The sequence below is a fragment of the Lepisma saccharinum genome, chromosome 2 (assembly GCF_977018435.1).
Source record: "Lepisma saccharinum chromosome 2, izLepSacc3.1, whole genome shotgun sequence".
Classification (NCBI taxonomy): Eukaryota; Metazoa; Arthropoda; class Insecta; order Zygentoma; family Lepismatidae; genus Lepisma; species Lepisma saccharinum.
In genome coordinates, this window is record NC_139230.1 from 169,876,901 (window position 1) to 169,896,634 (window position 19,734).

At 37.5% G+C, this 19,734-nt stretch overlaps 1 protein-coding gene across 1 annotated transcript in view; it reads right to left on the bottom strand.

The window, feature by feature from the left end:
- The window catches only part of LOC145983754 (solute carrier family 4 member 11-like), a 398,440-nt gene that overhangs the window by 178,446 nt on the left and 200,260 nt on the right, over positions 1-19,734 (bottom strand). The window contains exon 2 of the mRNA XM_083116803.1: positions 6,651-6,735. Within this exon, the coding sequence (XP_082972929.1) occupies positions 6,651-6,735 (85 nt within the window). The remainder of the gene's footprint in view (positions 1-6,650; positions 6,736-19,734) is intronic.

Genomic DNA, 19,734 nt, shown 5'->3' on the forward strand with positions numbered 1-19,734 from the left:
GTATCTCAGGCAACGTAACTTAATATCTTGTGTTTTCACATGTTGGAGATTTGGGCCGTATATATTGCTGCGAACGTATAGAGATTTCGGGTTCGAATTCCCGTTTATCGACTGGAGTGTTTTTCAGATTGTTTTCTCAATATAGTGGGTTAATTTTACAATTCTTATCGTTGCAACTTGCTTAGAAACAGAAGGAAAGAACTTTTGTAACAAATTGATTTCAAGTCCATTTAACGCACATATAGGTTAATCGGAACTGAACCTTCAGTTTAGAGTGAGATCCGGAGCACAATGTACCTCCAGCAGGTATCGAACTCGGAGCCCGTGGCGGAGTGGTTAGCACATCGTGCTACGACGCCCGGGGTCCCGGGTTATAATCCTGGCCTGGGCATGGATGTTTGTGAATGTCCATTCATCAATTTCATCACATCATCATTCATCTCCATCCTCGCAAATTAGCCAAAAGTGGCACAAAAAGCGAAGTAAAATAAAGCAAATCAATCAATCGGAGCCACTTGAATCCTAAATTGTTATTTTAAGTTCACTTCATTCACAGATATGCTAATAGGGACTGGACCTACAGTTTAAAGTGGTTGAGAACAACTGCGCAATGCGCCTCCATCGGGTATCGAAGTCGAGGCCCCTTGATTACAAGGCGACAACGTTTCTTCTACGCCATCTTGGAATCCCCGATATAATTATAAACAAACGAGTAATGACTTACATAACGGAATATTATACAAGCGGGTGTTCTTGAAAGTCTGCACTCAATGGTCAAGAAATTCGAATTTAGAATTATATTTATTACCACTTACTTATGGAAAATAAAACAAATCTCCTGAAATCTGCCGGAATGAATACATATCACATATTTCCAACCATAGCCTATTTCCTGAATATGAGACTTCTCTAACAAGGGGACCACCAAGTGGTCATTATAACCATTCCGGCTCCTCCGAGTGGGTGCTTCAGCCGCCAAGTGGAGAGTTAAAGACAAACCTCCTTTCGTAGCAGGATACCCATGATTACTTAACTTTTATGTTCAGCACGTTCCATTTGTATTTTGCCTTCCATTTAACCCTTTCTTAATGTGTTTAATCCCTGAGATTCCTGAGGATGGATCCAGAAACGGATCCGAAACGTTGGACAGTAAGAGGTGAAGAGAGCCTCTTATGAGGACAAAAACATTTCACGCTTTTTTCCATAAACTTTAGGAAACAGATAAATTTAAAATCCATGTCGGTTTAAAGAAATAAGATGCTATATGATCTTATACTTTAGCCTTAGAATATGCAATTTAAAAGGTTAAAGAAACTATAAAACGACTAAAATTGAATAGACTAACTCAGTTGTTAGCGTATACAGATTATTTTGAATTACTAGGGAATAAATATGAATACATTTATGAGTAATATGTTCTAAAATACTACTAGAAGATTAGGTAAAAAGTTAGCACAGAGAAAACTAAATATATGTTTACAGGTCTAAACTAAGTGTCAAAATCGAATTATTAAAGACCTTTATTTTTCGGAGTTAGAGTTTTCTGCCTTTGCAAGTGAAGTATGCATGACTCATGATGCATATTTTGGTTAAATTAAACACAAAAGATCGAAAGTGACATTTCATTCTTCCCATTTCTGGGTTCGATACCCGGTAATGGTACAATTACACAGTGGTTCGGATCCCACTTTAAACTGTAGGTCCAGTCCCGATTTACCTCTCTCTGCATAAAGTGGATTTGAAAGAAAAAATCAAATCCTTCCCATTTCAAAAGAAATACAAAAAATGATGATTTTGTTTCTTTAAGCACAAAGTAATTCAATGAGCGATTGCATGGAACACAACAGAATTTATGGTTAAACAACATCGGAGTGAATATGAATCCATCGAATTGTTTTGAGTAAAACACTTTTAATAAAAGTGTTTTATACAGACGTAAAAGTAGGGTTTCTACAACAAGTAATATCTATGTGATTTATTTAATATACGTATCGAGAAAATGACCTGTCCAACCGTGGTTGGCACTGATATATGTGTGATATTAAAACAACAAAAGTCAAATTTTTGTAGTTTTTAAAAAATATATTTCCTGATGATTTCTTGAATGACACCTCCTTGATTAATATTTAATTGCTATCAAGTAAGGCCTCCGGAAGAAGAATCAAATTACAAGCCAGCTTCTGTTATCGCTTCTCACACTCGCACTCCAAAGAAAACCGAGAGTCTTAAATTATCAACTCTTCGCCAGGAATTCTTCAAGATCCAAGGTTAGACCCGATAACCACGAGGGAGGGTCGAAAGCACAGAATGGCGATGCGACGTGGGAGGAAACAGGGATTCGAGAAAGCTTACTCAAGTGATGCCGGTCGCCAAAAATCTCTCACGGGCCCAACTGGGCCAAGAATCGATCTCGCAGAGTTCTTTCCTCACTGCGCCGTCGCGGAACTTCACCAATAGACAGTGGATGGCAGCGGAGCCCAGTTCCCTTGGAGAGTCTCTATGGCTAACCCCGGCGGCAGCACTTCCCTTGTTTTATTTTCGCACTTTCTACCAATTGCTTCATTGACTTCAACGCTGCAAGGTTGCAGTTGGGACCGATGGGGAACAAATGGAGAAGCATCGCTGAGAGATGTTTGAGTTTGAATGCTAGTTATTTTACGTCTCACATAGGGGATACGTATTGCTCAAATGGACGAGGAAGAGAGGGAATTCCCACTTCTGAAATTTATTTCCCCTGCTCCAGTTTTACGACATTTTCAACAAATCATGCAAAGTCAATTTCTATCATAAATATTTTTTTTGTTGCAACACTACAACTTTATTTTAAGGAACGCTAACCCTTACATAGCATATACTTGGGGTTTATTTTGACCCCAAGAATTTTTAATATTTTGGTAACATTTTAAATATGCTTTTGGTATTTAGTGGTTCGGATCCCACTTTCAACTGTACGTATATTCCCGATTAGCCTTTCTGTGCATAAAATGGACTCTTAAAACAAACTCAACCAACTCAGTTTTAAAATGTTGACTCGTTAATTATATTTTACTATCAGATTATTAGTTAATATAGAACAGAAAATTTGTACACAAATTATGGATCATAAAAATTTATAATGTGGAGGTTACTGACTCCCATTTTTTAAAATAAAAATTTTGAAGCTGTTAGTTATGCAAGATGATTTTTTAAATGGGATGTGGCCATCCCCTGAAATATCATTACACTTTATTGTTATTATAAAGAAACCACTTCAATTTGCTGGTGGTCTTATATTATAAAACACGTTACAGGCCCAATTAACTTCGGCGCATCAAGTGAAAGTTAGCAAGCTTGTCGAAGCTAGATACTAAACAGTCGATCGACTTTGCTTTTTTCCCTCACAATTCTTTCTGATTGTAAAATCTGTTTTAGTATGTAGTGACTTAGCTTTCTATAATACCATCCCTGTCACAAATTTTAGTCATTTTTAAACCACTTCCAAATTTTCATAATGATAAATGTGTCGAGATGTTTAAAACTCACTTGTTAATTATATTTTATAACAAGATTATTTTGATATAGTGGTACACTAAAATTGAACTCTTTCCTGACCAATTTCTAGAATTAAATAAATTATTGTTGGATGAAGATTAAATATTGAATAGTCATTATTCTATTTCTGTTTGTGAGAATATAAGGAGGAAATATTCGTAGACTTCTTTGTCATTTTATTTGAACCTTTTACGTATTTCAAGCAAAGAATCCAGTCTTCCATCTAGTATTTACGTTACAGGCTTAAAAAGAAACACACACACACACACACACACACAAACGATCGTACATATTATGTTTTTGTGTGTCGAGAGGGAATTTGACTTGTCTATTGTCAACAATACAATACAATTGTCGAAGATCAAATCATAATTACAACATGCAATGCAAAAGCGTCTTCCAACTAACGGCAAGGAGAAAAAGATTGTATCAGTGAACCATAAAAGATGCAGCCCATTCGTGAAGATGCGAAGCAGGAAAAGATAAAGAACATGAGGACACGTGAAGATCTCTATGGCAGGAAGTGGTTAAATGGAATGAAGAAATTTGTCTGAATGACTATGAGATAAGAAAAATATTTCCTAGGGAGGAGGAAACTATATAGCAATATGAAAGCATTTTGAAGTAGAGCTTTCTTTAAAGGGAAGATTCCTTATATTTCAGTGGGACAATATTCAGCCGAAGAATGTATTTTAAAACATTGTGGCACGCATCATTTTCTTTGTGTGTTACTGTTAGCAAATTAACTTGGAAAATTATATGTGAATCACAATAAACGAACTTTAACTGACGATATTCATTACTCCCAATAAAAAGTCAAAGAAATTTAGAAAGGAACACCTATAATATATATTTTATTTATGGGTTTTATAAATATCAAGCTGGTAAATGTTATCACCTTCTGATAAAAAAATAAATTTCCATTACTTTTTCTAACCACATTCATACATAGTATGTCTCACAATGTAGAACTTGAGAGTGTCTGTAAATATAGTATATTTCTATTTTAGTAATTTCGTATCAATCCCGCTGCGACGCCAAGGGTCCCGGGTTCGAATCCTGGTCGGGCTTGGTTGTTTGTGAATGTCCATTCATCAATTTCATCATTTCATCACTCATCCCCATCTTCGCAAATTAGCCAAGAGGCACAACACGCGAAGTAAAATAAATTAAATCAATCAATCAATCAATCAATCGTATCAATCCCTAAGATTATATGTTTATTTTATAAAAGCCTCTCTGAATGCTTCATGTTTACCAGGGCATTCACTTGTTTTCTCAGTTGTCTCAGCCTCTGAGGCATGTAAACAATGCACAGTGTTGTGCTATGCAAACCTCCTGAGCTATTCAGGAAACAGGTAGTTTCTTCTACCTATGGAGTCAGCGGTTTGCATAGTGGCAATTAAAAACACGATTCGGCATGGAGGAAGAGCTCCATGGCCTAGGGAATATAGAGGTGAGACAAGCTGAGAGGTGACTGACTTTGGATTGGGATTGAGAAGGGAGTAGAGGTTAGGAGAGCAGTGGAGCAGAAGTGAGACGACGCTCTGGTCAACCGATAGAGAAGCCAACAGAGGACTTCATATATTTTATTCATCGTAATTATCTTCATTCATCAGATAGACAGGTAACTATCCTAAGACCCAGCCATGATTCAGGTTCAAAGGTTCAGAAAACCCAACGAGTGACCATTGTCTTTTCTAGCAGTTTAGTTCCTAAATCTTATTTGTGCCTTTCGTATTGCCAAGCGTTAACTCGTCATGCCAATGACGAGTGTTCTCATCAGAGGATGAATGATGAATAGCTTACATCACCCAGCAATTAATTGCAAAGTGACTGGTTCTGATCCCATCATTCTTTAGAATGATACGATTTTAAGTGAAATTTCTTACTCTAGGTCATTCGCGGCGATGAGAATGAATGGCGATTCTATTAAATATATGGGACAAAAAATGACACAGCCATGACTTTCTTCAAGATTCAAATTCCTGGTTGAATTCAAATTCCTGCACGGTACTGCAATCAACGCGCTGACACGTAAACGCAGATAATTTATAGCAGGTATGTATACATGTGTTCATCTTGTCACATAATTTCAATTTATATCATTTTCTTACCATGGATTTATGATTTTATTCCATGAAGAAAATCTATGTTACCGTCATCAAATTTACTGTTCAATGCATTCAAGTTGTAATAATAAGTAATGATTAGACATGAGTGCAAGAAGTACATGCAATTTTGCTGAAGACATGAGGATTTGTGCATGGATAAAATGAATCAAATATCGATTGACTGATTTACTTCGATTTTCTGTCACTTTTGGCTAATCTGGAAGATGAGGATAAGATGAAATTGATGAAAGGAAGTCACAAACACATATAAACAGAACACTCAATATATATCCTACAGAGGATACTGGATGTGGGTCAAGACGCCAGATACGTGTGAACCTGCATATATGCAATTTCCATGTGATATTCTCTTCAAACGTGGGATGAATAAATTGTCGAGGAAAGTTGAGTAGAATTGGGTATAAAGCCTTCCATACCTATTAGACAGTGTGGCAGTTTCTACACGTTTATGATAAAAACTACCAGAATCTTAGCGCAATAGCGCAAAAGCGAAGAAAGCGCCTGATAAAGCATCACACTACACACAAATGTACACATCTGAACGGCGAATATTTCATATAAACACACATTTAAATACAGGAATTATGTTGAGATGTGACCAACGCAAATCATAGAAGTAAGTCTTGAAGGTTTTCTGTCAAGGAATATATGAAAAGATGAGCTCGGGCTATCGGCCAGGTGAGTTCTGGAAAAGTATCCACGCTTTCGAGAGCTAACGTCACTCTCATCTTCTACCCCGAAGGTGAGTGATGTTAGCTCTCGAAAGCTTGGAATCCTTTCCACAGCTCACCTAGTCGATAACCCGAGAGATTTTCTTCATAATTCATAGAAGTTTATGTGACATTAATCATTTTAAGTATTACGCTATCAATTCACAACATTTCAGCTGTTGCGTCAAATTTTCCAATGTTCTTTTCTTTCAAATTACCACTCTCTTATTAACATATTTCTCATTTTTGAAGTGAAATAAATTCAGGTACTTACAGTGCGCATATCCACGACTGATCATAGTCGAAATTTCCTCCTTCCCGGTTACATGTTCCCTGCATTGTCCGAGCCAGTAAGTGAACTAGTAACATGAAATAAAAAGAAACACATTTATTAGCAAAATTGCATAAATTAAACGTGAAATACAAACGATCATTCAATGAACACAGAAATATGCTGGCACAGTAAACAGTATTTCTGCGCATGGATTTGTAACGTTGATCTTCTTTCAGAAACGATCTATACGGTTGAGAAAATTGTTTTATGTAATCTAGCTAAGTTCAGTTTGGTTGTTTTTCAATCCATATGAGCATCGCAGTGATGATGCAAGATGGTTGCCAACAAACCGTGCTCCGAGTTTTGCCCCATATAGCGCAGTGTATTTTCATGTACGTTGTGTTGTGAAATAACAACTAAGTGGAATCATACAGTGTAGTTTCATTATAGTTTTTGCATTGAAATTCTCGGTGTATGTGAAAGTGAACTAGTTTTCTAATTCCATGATATGGTGCCTACTCGCTCTGACAAGACAACTCGCGTGACCAGTTCCCAAGGAACAACAACGGCGATACAGCAGCAAGAACTCGTACAACAGGTATGTGAAGAGGTAGTAGTACAAACCCCAGAGATTTTGTCGTTGATCGTCGATTCTATCATAGTCTGTCACCAAGGTATCTGTAGATAGACTCAAAGGAGTATTGGAATTTAATATAGATGAAGTGAGTGGCCGTGAGAAAGAACTGAAAAGTAAAGACAAAGAAGTAGGGTGATTGAACAATTACAGGATAAGATCGTTGAGTTGGAAGAGACTCAAATACCTGCGTATTTTTGGTATAAGTGAAACACAAACTGGAGGATACTGATGGAATCGCCCTCAAACTGTTGAGGAATGACTAGGTATAATAATAAACACAAATAAAATCAGTAGAAGTCATAGAATAGGCCCTAAGCTATAATACCTGGTAAAACCCGTCCCATTATTGCCAAATTTACAAATTATCGTACGAGGACTAATGCCTTCAATAACAAGAAAAGTCTCGAAGGACTTAACATTACTTTAAGGAGGACCTATGTAATTCATGGCTATAACAGAGATATTTGGATGTAATAATGTGTTTTGCCAGGATACGAGAATTGTCGGTACTAAGGATGGAGTAAAACGTTTTATTGCGTCAAGAAATCAACTATAGTACATTTTGCTTGGTTGTGAATAATAATTAAATAGGATAATGTACATAAACATACATGGCAACTTGGTAGCCGAAGGCTTGATACTTTACTATATTTGCTATATTATTTCGCAACTATTTTTGGTGCACATGCTTGTCGATCTTAGCATATGTTCCTCAAATTAAAGGGGCTGCAGGGGCGTTTTATGTACTACATAGTTATGTGTGTTTTTATATGCGTATTTCGTTTGTTAAAAGTTCTGAATATATCGAACGATAGGTGGAAAGGAAGGAGGTTATCATATATTGGTATGAAAAAGAGTAATTGAAATGTAAACATGGTACTTTGGTGGAAAATTTTAAACTCATAAGGTACTGTATGTAGCTATATTGACTATACTTAAATCTTTATCATGTTAGAGTTGAATATAGTGCACGAACATCCTCGTTCAGTAAATTCTACGTTCAGTTCACTTACGGTAGTAGACTCAAACACGCAAGTATTTTAAACTCCTAGTGTCTTTATTGAGGATATACTAGCACCTTTCCCAAGGTCAATGAAAGTAACGTATTTAAACTGTTAGTGGCTCAGGAGAAATTTCAATTAATTCTACGATACTTTCTTAGAGTTATATATACATGATTTGTTTGTGTGAAACTTGGTTGGTAGAATCACTATCGAATAATCTGATTAATTTACCAAATTTTAAGTTATACAGAAATGATATAGTGGGAAAACGTCGTGGTGGAATTCGCAAGGATCAATGCCTCCTTCACAATATATGGCACAAACTAAACATATAATTTTAGAGATATTCGTGAACGGTATGCCAAGTACTCGATTGAAATTTTGAGAATTTTGAGGACAACTTTATTCAATTTCTTCCACGATATTATAAGGATTTGCTTGTGGGGTATACGGATTATAATTTGCTCTCTGATAGACCAGATTCATATACATTTAGTGACCTTATGGCAGCTCTCAATTTTTTTTCCCACTTAATTAAACTTAATGTAGTGGAAATAAGAAATCGTGGCTTGAAGTTATTTTAACAAGTAATGAAAAACGTGTACTAACTCACGGACAGGTTAGTGCTCCTGACATATCGCCCAGGTATGATTTTCTTTTTATTTGTTACTCTTTGAAGGTGCCAAATTTTCGCACAAGAAAAATAACATACAGAGAATTTAAAAAAAAAACAAAAAAAAAAAACTGAGTAACATGGACCTAGCAATGTTGCCTTTTCGTGAAATACTAGATTTGCTGTCTTGCATAAAACGTTGAGTTTTGAATTCTTTGATACTAAAATTTTACAATAAAATTGTACCCTTACGAGGCGCACGAGCCTTAATATCCGCTATATAAAATACGAGCTAAATAAATAAATAAATGAAAACAATATTCATATATACACGTAGGACTTACTGAAAAATCGGATGCCATGGCCGGGATAACTTGCGTTTTTCGGAAAATCTATTTTACCGGTTCACTGTTCTTCTTTATCGTCGCGATTAATCTAGAGAGACAGAACAGTGACGTGAAAGAACAAAAATAAGAATAAGATAGAGAAATTGAATGAGATAGACTAATGGGCGTGACTAAAACAGTATTGTGCTCTTGTGTAGCAATCGCTAATGCTTGGCTACTGTGAAACTACAACGGATGTGGGGTCTTGATAGCTCAATATGCACATTTCTTTAAAGCGTGGCTAAATTATTTAAAGTATTGAGAATTATAGCAATGGGTAGTCATATCTTAAAATTAACTTATACTCATAAGAGCAGCCGTGATCCACGTCTGACTTCTACGCGATGATCCGGATTCGATTCCCGGCGCGGAGGATTTCATGCGGGAATTTTTTACAGCAATATCACTACATGAACGACTCTGGGGTTCACCCACCTCTAGCATATGGAGCCGCGCGAGCAACCCTGGGGTGTAAATGCGGCGGGAGCATGGTGCTGTTCACATCAACTCCACAATGGCCGAGACTGTGAATGTTTGGAGTCCTACCTCCTCATCCCTTCCAAATGTAAGCCACGGCACTTTGCACTGTACTTTATCATTTAGTTATGTGTATTGTGATGATACGATATAAGAAAATATTATTATCTTCTACACCATAAACCATATGTATCAATGTTTAATGATGTCATCAGGAAACTGATTTATATATTATTCAGAACTTCTTAAATATGCTTAATTTTGAGAGAAGTATCTTAGGCAATAATTTTGCAACAATCAATATGTTAATGCAATATTCACATAAATAATAATGAATATTTCCTTACAATTATCCATCTTCATGTAGTCTATGTTTCGATTTTTCCCCCAGCCGGCTCCCGTGACGGAGTGGTTAGCAGATCGCGCTACGACGCCAGGGGTCCCGGTTCCAATCCCGGCCTGGGCATGGATGTTTGTGAGTGTCCATCCATTTTTCTTCTTCTTCTTTTTTATTATGTTCTTTTAAATTTTTATATCTATTATTATCTCATATATAATTTTTATCTCAAAGCATTAAGAAACCACACATACCCGTTCTAAGGAAACTCGCGCGCGCTATAATCACTCTTTACCAACTCCAAATCCCAAACTCTTGTACAGATGGGGGCTGGACACCGACAGCGGAACACCTAGCCTCTGGGGTGGAGCATTCTTTGACAACAATAATTGCAAAACATAAAAATAAATGGTCTTAAACCAAGAGCTCACCCGCTCTCGGTTGCCGGCTCCTGATGCAAGATGCATCAATAAACAGTATTATGTAATGTATAGGGCGTGCGAGCTCCAAAAACTTCTCACTCATAGATCCTGGAGCCCGGGATCCGGTACATGCTAGATCACCACACATTACAGCATATCACCTAAAATTGTAATACAAACAATATGTAACGGAAGATACTTATTCACGTGGAAAAATGTATAGCATTGTACTGTCTACAAATGTAATGTAATGTAACTCAATTTATTAACTATGTTATTTAATCTTGTATTGTTTTCTTTTTATTTTCAGTCTTATGTATCTGCAATTATCAATAAAATAGTAGTGCACAACGATAACGGGGGAACCGTAATTCGAGCAAAAGACGTCCCAGTTTATTGCAGAGGCACTGGGACAAGCGTATGCCCTCGAATGCATACGGGTGGAGGTTTGGTTGTATTCGGGGGTTCCCCCCTTATTGTTATTGTCCATTCATGAATTTTATCATGTCATCACTCATCCCCATCTTCGCAAATTAGCCAAAAGTGGCACAAGACGACGAAGTAAAATAAAGCAAATCAATCAATCGATCGATTTTACCCCCAGAAACCTTACAAAATTATTCTTTGTTGCTTCTTCAGTGGTCGTGCAGATTCTTAGCAACAAAAAATGGAATAAATAAGTTTATTATCCACTTTATTGTTATTGTTCTGAATCATGAAGAAATTTTAGACGTAAACAGCAAAAAAACAAATTTTTCGCACAGAATCCTTTATTGTATAGTATGTGTTCGTTTGCAGATATAGTTATTTAGATAATGCGTTATGATTGCTTTTAATGAGTTATTTAGAATGTGAGGAGAGTGCTGATGTAAAGTTAGTATAGTTGGTGATGTTCAAAATATCTCTGATAGGAAATTACTATCAGTTGGAAATTTGTAAAGTGCAATCACCACATTTTAACCACAAATTTAGAATTTTTATAGATTCGACAAGTATCTAAATTTTCAGATTATTTGCTAAATGCATAGATGATTCGTTCAACTCGCACTTGCAAATGCATTTGGAACACGAACTTAATTATTTGGTGACGTACCTGTTGGCCTTGATCTGATCTTCAATTAAGCAAAAGGCTCCCTTGTAGACGAACTGTTAGTATCCTGCTACTCGATAGAATCTCGGTGTTGACTCAGCACTCGTGAGTACAATTGGGAATCATCTACTTGAAAGAAATAGGAGTGGACTCCACTATACAAAGCCATCTAACATGGTTCTCAATGCTCTGAACAAGCGTCACCCAGAGGAAATTAACTCTCAAAGATGTGTTGCATCGTGAAGTTTATATTTGAATAAACACAAAGAAGCATGATGACATCTGACAATCGAACACCCAAGATTTTGACATGTTTTTTTACAATCATGGGGCAGAGCTCTGGCCGAAATTTGACGATGGGATTGAATAGCTCATGGTAGTAACATGAGGCATGGTGAATTAATATAATCGCTTACTGCAGATTTGAATGCAGAAGATGGACTGTAAGGTAAGTTCCACAATGAAGTAATTTACTATTATTTTGTCAAAATAAAGCGGCAGTTTCTGAAGAGCTTATACCTTTTGCTTTCATGATCAAATGGCAACGACTGAGCCAAGCATTTTTAAATAAAACTAGGGCTGAATTGATGCCGATGTATCGGTATCGGAAAGTATCGGTTGGAATTTATTTGCCAATAAATTTTCCGGCGGTTTAGTCTTTCACGGAGTCCTGAAAAATGCCGTGCGACACTATCATGGAAATTATGCAAAATGTGAAGTTTCATTTAATTTTGCACAAATTGTGTGTGAAAAAACTGAACTTTGCGATAACAGAATATGTATTTTAATATTCTGATGTAGGTAATTCTAAAGCAAAAGTCGTGGTAAATTGATTTACATAATTTGAGTGGAATACTTACACTAATGTTGTTGTTGTTGTTATTATTATTATTATTATATTTTGAACAACTACAACTTTTATTACAATTTTCAAGCATCGGTATCGGTGGGAATCAGTGAGAGGTATCGGTACAAAGTGCTAAGCCTCAGTCCTAATTCAAACAAATACTAAACTATTCATTTAATTACTAACACCTCGCCTTGTAATGAAGGGATCCTGGGTTCGATACCCGGTGGAGACACATAGTGGTTCGGATTCCACTTTAAACTGTAGGTCCAATCCCAATTAACTTAAAACACCAAATCAACCAACCATTACTAACACCCACTTGTTATCTTCGCCGTATGGCCAACCCTGTCGTAAGAACACTCTCGCCTGTCGTGGATTGCAGAGCGAGGAGCGGTACTGTAGCGTAGTAAGAAGGTCGGTAAACCTCTGATCTTCTGATTCGTGAGTAACCATGCGGTGTGGCATTTTCATTATGGTAGAAGGAACGGGAGGTGGTTCCTTGAGAAGGAGGGCTCCGTTACCCTATTTTTTATTACCTCTCAACACAAGCGGCTCGCCCACTCTTCTGCTGCTTATTGGCCCTGAGATGCAGTGTGCAGGCGGTAAGCTCGCACTGCACGCACCCCTTGCTGTACTACGCAACTGGACGCGAGTTTGCTCAAACCGGACCTGTCAGTATATAAATACGGATATAAAAACGCTATAAAATCTTAAGACTCCATTAGATGAACAAAGAGGTCAACTAATAAAAAATGATTGATTGATTGATTTTGTAGCGCCGCTTTTCTGCCTCTATTGGCTAATCGCAACGATGAGGATGAGTGATGATACATGAAATTGATGAAGGGACACTCACGAAGAACACCTATGTCCAGGCCGGAATTCGAACTCGAGACCCCTGACGTCGTAGGGCTCCGTGCTAACCTCTCCGTCACGAAGGTCGGCTAATAAATAATGAATATTTGTTCTACTTCAACTTTGCTGACTGCCATGCTGGAGATCCGAGTTCGATTCCTGGGTTGGGTAATCTCAGATAAAGAGTTCCGACGATGTCCTGATATTGGTAAATCTTGGGCTCACACAGACTCACAACCACGCGTACGGGTGTGGTGGCTATTGTGGGCTAAGGCATAATACTATAATCATATCACCTTCACTATTGCGGAGATCAAGAATGTGCAGAGCCTTACAACACACTCCTATGCGCCTTCTCGGTACAGTGCAAATCACAGGGTGGAGCTCTACCTTTTATCATTTTACTTCAAGTTGGCTACGGTTTACAGAGGATTGTCTGATTCAATATCACTGGTATTTAACGAGTTTTTACATTCATTCAAAATTTGTTCAGTAGGTAGCCGTATCGTGTTTTCCTCTCATTTAGATGAATCGAAGTGGTTATGAGTCCCCTGTTAATTATTGAAACAAGTTGAAACTCGCATTGATTGTCAATGTAACTTTCTGTTTTATACACGTGATATTCAATTATAATGTACTTTTTATTGACCCCTTATGTGATTCATGGCAGTGGATTGTCCACAATATCTTACGAGAGATTTGAGAGAATAGCAAACTAAAGAAAAAAATGTGTGTAAATTATCAAAAGATAAAGAATGAAGGTAAAATTTATACGCCAAATTTGAATATTAGCACAATGTGATTCTTCCTTAATTTATTAACACAATTATTTTAATGCTGTGCAGTGTAATGATGGAATTAAACATACCATAAATATAGTAATACATTTGAAGTTTGTGAGATATGCCTCATGCTGAACGGATATCATAAAATACTCAACAGAGCTCAATATAGATATGTCCACAAACAGTTAACTCAGTAGATCATTTCGTGTTCAATTATGAACGCACAGAGAGTTGAAAAACTGTGTAGGGTAAAGGTTGGTAATAATGTGACTATAGCAATATTGTCACAGTGTTGCTAAACAAGCTAGAAGTTTTCCCTCTGCTTGCCTACATTCCTCGAGAAGTGGACCTTATGTGAGCATAATGGTGTCTCGCAAGAATGACACGTGCAGGAGCAAAGAAAATGAACAACACCAAAGAAAAGAGGTAAGTTGATACAAAAATGTTGTATTTAAGAGAAGTAATAACTGGTTAGATGCTATAAGTAATATCAAAATGAAATTCGGTGTGTTAATACTGCATATTTAGACGTATTTTTTTTTCTGTGTGAGAATTCCATTGTCAATGAGTCATGTCCCTGCTAGAAGCTTCTGAACATGGCGTTCTTTCTTACAGGAAAGTGTTGCAAGATCGAGCAGTGGAGGACGGAAAGGTTCGCAAACGGCGTGATTACGACCCCGTAAACTTGAAGATGCCGTAAAAATGATAATTCATCATCATTGGACAATATATAAGGCTTCAAAAGAGTTTGGGATTCCGTGGAGTACCCTCAAGCTCTATATAAAGCAGCATACCTCGGACAGTTCTTCAGATGTAGAAATTGACATTCCTAAACTTGGGCGGACGTTCATGTTATGGAAATTCGTGAAATATCTCATTGAAATGCAGGAACTTGGTTTTTGTTTATCAATTAGTAATGTTAAGCAACTAGCATTTTGACTACCATAAGCTTCCTGTAGGACCAGCCCATTTAATGAATACAAAGGAAAAGCAGGTCCGTTTTGGTGGCCCCGTTTTAGGGACAGGTACGGTCTTTCTTTGCGAACCCCCGAAAAACTGGCAGCAGTAGAGCTTCAACAGCGAACCAGGAAAATGTTCAAGACTTTTACGAAAGCTCGAAACAACACTTAATAAGACTGAAACTTTCTGACAAACCAGGATAAAATTTATAATTGTGGACAATGACAGTGATTAAGAACAGAACTTGAATTTTGCCAAACCTTTTATATCAGACACTTAAAATATTACTACATAAGTTTCTAGATTATTATATTGATTAATTATGTGAAATACATACGTTTTTTAAAAAAAATATCACAATATTAGCAATCCTGTATCATAATATTACTATCACTGTCACAATATTACTCTATGCTGTGGACATAAATATTTTAATTGAAAAATATTTAATGTACTTGTGCAGTGTGTTTCTTTGATAATGACATTACTTAATGAAGCTGTGTACATGTCTCGTGTCATTGCCAATTAATTTTCTCTTATTTAGTTTGGAAATAAATAGTGTTTTTCTTTAAAATATCACAATATTACCAACCTTTACCCTATTCTCAATATGACATGAAAATTTTCAAACTATATTGATGGATTGCTTGATTTAGTTAATTTAACGTCGTATTTCTGTCAAATTTGGCTAGTCGCGACGATGGGCTGTTTGGTGATAAGGTGAAATGGATGATGGGGCAATCACAAACATATGCAGACAACATAAATCAAGCCCCACAATGAATTATACCAGTTGTGAGACCAGGCGTCAGAGCCTCGTAAGGCCTGCCAGATTGCAATTACCGGGGTGTACTAAATGGGAGTGATTGATATGAGTAATTGATTGGGTATATTTTACTTCGCTTTTCTGCTACTTTTAGGTAATCGCCAAGATCAGGATGAGTGATGATATGATGAAATTTATGAAGGGACTCTCACAGAGAACACCCATGCCAGGTCGGGATTCGAACACGGGACTCCTTGCGTCGTGGCGAGCTCTGTTAACCACTTTGCCACGGATGTTGGCTACGTGGAAGTGAGGTTGACTTCAGGGTGCCTTAAGCGGTGGTCACTCCTTACCCCCCCCCCCCCGCAGGAATATATTGTTAGTATATATAACTACGGGAAACACACGTCATGGAAGAGAACTTGCTTCATGCAGAATTGTATACAGTAAAGTTTACATTACGTTTCAAATCTTTCACATCAGTTTCCTTCCAAACGTTGACTTGGAATTTTTCAGCTTCAGAAACACACGCTGGGACTCGAACTCGGAATATTCAGATGTATGTATACATAGCAGTTCATCAAAATATTGGAACAGGGTATGATTATGTGGTTCAACAAGGCTGTACCATCCTTAGGGAACGTTCATGCCGTAAGTTTGACATCGTACTAGTGACTTTACTCAAACGTTTGCTCTATTAAGGTAAAACCAAGCACTCAAAGTTATTTGTTTAACGACATTAACAAGAGAGAATTGCACGTAATGAGATGGCTCTCTATGTTTGTTCACGGACTTGTATGAGGACCTCGGCTTGTTCACAAGAGAATGGAAGCAGGCCACTGTTACTAACCCAATTATCACCAAACTACCATGAACTGCTTTTAATCCCTTCATCAGAAGCACGCTATGGGTAGCCGATTATGCTAAAATTGAGAAGAGAGAAGTGAGCAGATGGTAGACATGGAAGTGGTTCACGGAAGCGTAAATCAGATACACTACCCAGACATCGGCCAATTGAAACAGAGCAGAATTGCAGAAACATGACACCGCAGCCAACAAAACTCAAACATGGTTGTCATCAATTCAGAGATGTAAAATTAACTATTCGATATAGTCCATGAGCCTCAAATTTAGGCGATCGGTACCACTCGAAGGGATGGATTCATATATGATTTTTTTTGTAAGTTGTGTATGCCTGGAACTGGAAAATGTGTGATAGCATCTCATAACTCTTTGCTTTCTATATAATATTATTGAACTAGTAACCATAGCCGACAAATAATGGTTTTTCATATTTTCTTATAAATAGTATAAAAGTTCATCAAAATATTTGAATAAATAAATTTAATTTCAACGAACTTATTAAATTCAATATTTTTTATAATAATTATAATTATAAAGTGTAATAATATTAATATAATCCTTATAACAATAATGAAACTTTATTGTATTGCTTATATACTGAGATTTAATGCAGAAAATTTACTTACAATTTGCAGTAATGATAGTGGCTAAATATTATTTGCGCATGTATGTTATAATTTAACATAAACAAAATTTGATTATTTACATTCATCATCTTCTGAGTAGGTGTCATTCCTCATTGATTTTCACATGTGGGTAGTCTGCACTTGTCAGTGCACCTGATACTATTTAGACAGGAGACGCAGTTTGTAGATTTTAATGAATTGGTTGGTTGATTGATTTGGTGTTTCAAGTCCACTTTATGCACAGTAAGACTAATTGGGACTGGACCTACAATAATTTAAAGTAAGATTCGAACCACTATGTGCCTCCACCGGGTATCGAACCTGGGATCCCTTGATTACAAGGCGGTGACGCTGCCACTGCATCATCGGGGAGTCAGTTTCTAATGGAGTTGCAAGCTAGTATCTAACACAGTTTAAGATGCTGGTTGCCACTCCATCCAGACCAATACCAGCTCCTCTGCTCCATCGTATTTTTTTCAATGGCCACCTTATCCCACTTGGACTAGGTATACATGGTCATTCAGAAGACATGTCTTGCTTATAGCGGATTGATAATCGTACGTTAAGCATGTTTCTTACAACAGCTCCTCCAAGGTGCAAGTTGATGAAGGTCTATCTCGCCCTTCTTGGCACAGAATAGACAACATGCCATGTCATTCACATAATGTACGGAAGATTTTGGAGCACACAGTAAGCACGAGAACTACAATTTGCCCATTACTTTTTCTTTGAGATTCCATTGGCATCCAAGGCTGCGAAAATATTTCCTGTGTATGTCTGTTTACAAGAAGGATATTCAATGCACTTACTTTTCCTTTTCCTGCAAATGCGCATGGAGACTTATCATATCTCCACAAACATTTTGAATAAGAAATGAAGCTATTTTCTTAATGTCGAGGACCATAACTTATCTATAATTCTTTCATGGAATCTCAAATACATAATACACACATCTGTGTCATCTGAACCTCTCATTAGCATCGGCAGTATTCACCAACAAATTACCATCCCTTCTTCATGTTTACTGTGGAGATTGAGCACTTTGGGGCTTCCTTCAGATGTGATTTTACATCATTTATCTCCACAGTTCGCGAAGTGTTGTATTCAAACGTTTAACAAAATCCTCTGATTTCCAGGAAATGCAATTAGAGTTGTTCTATTCATTACGTGACTTATGAATTTCCTTAGCTTTCTGACAATCTGGGAAGATGAGATGGTCTGTGACTGATGCCAGAGTTCTTCCCCACGTGATTGTCCTTTCGGTGTTCTTTATAGACGTCTCATTGTACGTATCAAACCGACATAGATTCTTGGACTCCTATTTCCTTCCGCAAAGCAACGGACCATGCAGATAGACCTCACCAAAGTTTGACTCCTCTTCTTTTACTCTCTGAATAAGAGTCATACCATTAATCGCCGTGGCTGAATTTCCAGGTATTTCCTCAGGGAGGGAAACATTTCTCTACAAGTATGTCTCTAATGCCCATGATAATGGTTCTAAGAGAAAGCCCATTTGAAGATCCCGATTCTGTGCTGTCACAATAATTCGACCAAATAGTGTCTTCTCTGATGATTGACCTACCATTATTATCCACTGCCTTCTTCTTGGATCAAGAGAGAAACAGAAAGACGAAAACCATGCAGAGTCGATGTTTATGCAACTGAAGGAACATTCAGAGAGGAGATACAGTAGAGTATGGATCAGTACAGGTAACAGAAAGACCCTACAGTCGCTTGACCCAATGCTCACATGATGTGCGTCATTATAGAGCAATGTGTGTATCAATAGAACAGCTCAAACGGACAGGGTCATATCAGTAACTCGCCCCTAGTATGGTGTGTGATCTCGAACGGCCAACACCAGTGCACATCTGTGTGGCATGGACTCGATGAGGTGATCAAAGAGAGCTCGGGGAATTCCTCGCCACTCTTCACTTTGGGCAATTTCAGCTCTGGAAGAGTTGAGGGAGGTGACATCCTACTTACAATGCGTCTGCAAAGCGCATCCCAGACATTATCTATGGGATTTAAGTCCAGTAATCACGCTGGCCATTCCATACTCTCTATTCCCTCGTCCTCGTCCTCTTGTGCACTAACAGAACTCTGTGAGGACGAGCATTATCGCCGATGAAAAGGAAACGATCACCTACTGCATCTGCTCACGGCATGAAAGAGGTCTGAGGTTCTCGTTCCCATTTCTAAGGGCCATCAAACTGGCATTTCGTATGACGTGGAGGTCCGTACGTGCCACAAGTTTGATTCCAATCCACACCATTAGTTACCACCTCCATTTTAGAATCTTTCCTGCACAAAAGCAATTTTATAGTGTTCTACCCTTCAGATTAGGTACGTCTATTACAAGGCTAGAGGATGAACCGCGACTCATCGGAAAACACCTCTCAACCCCATTAG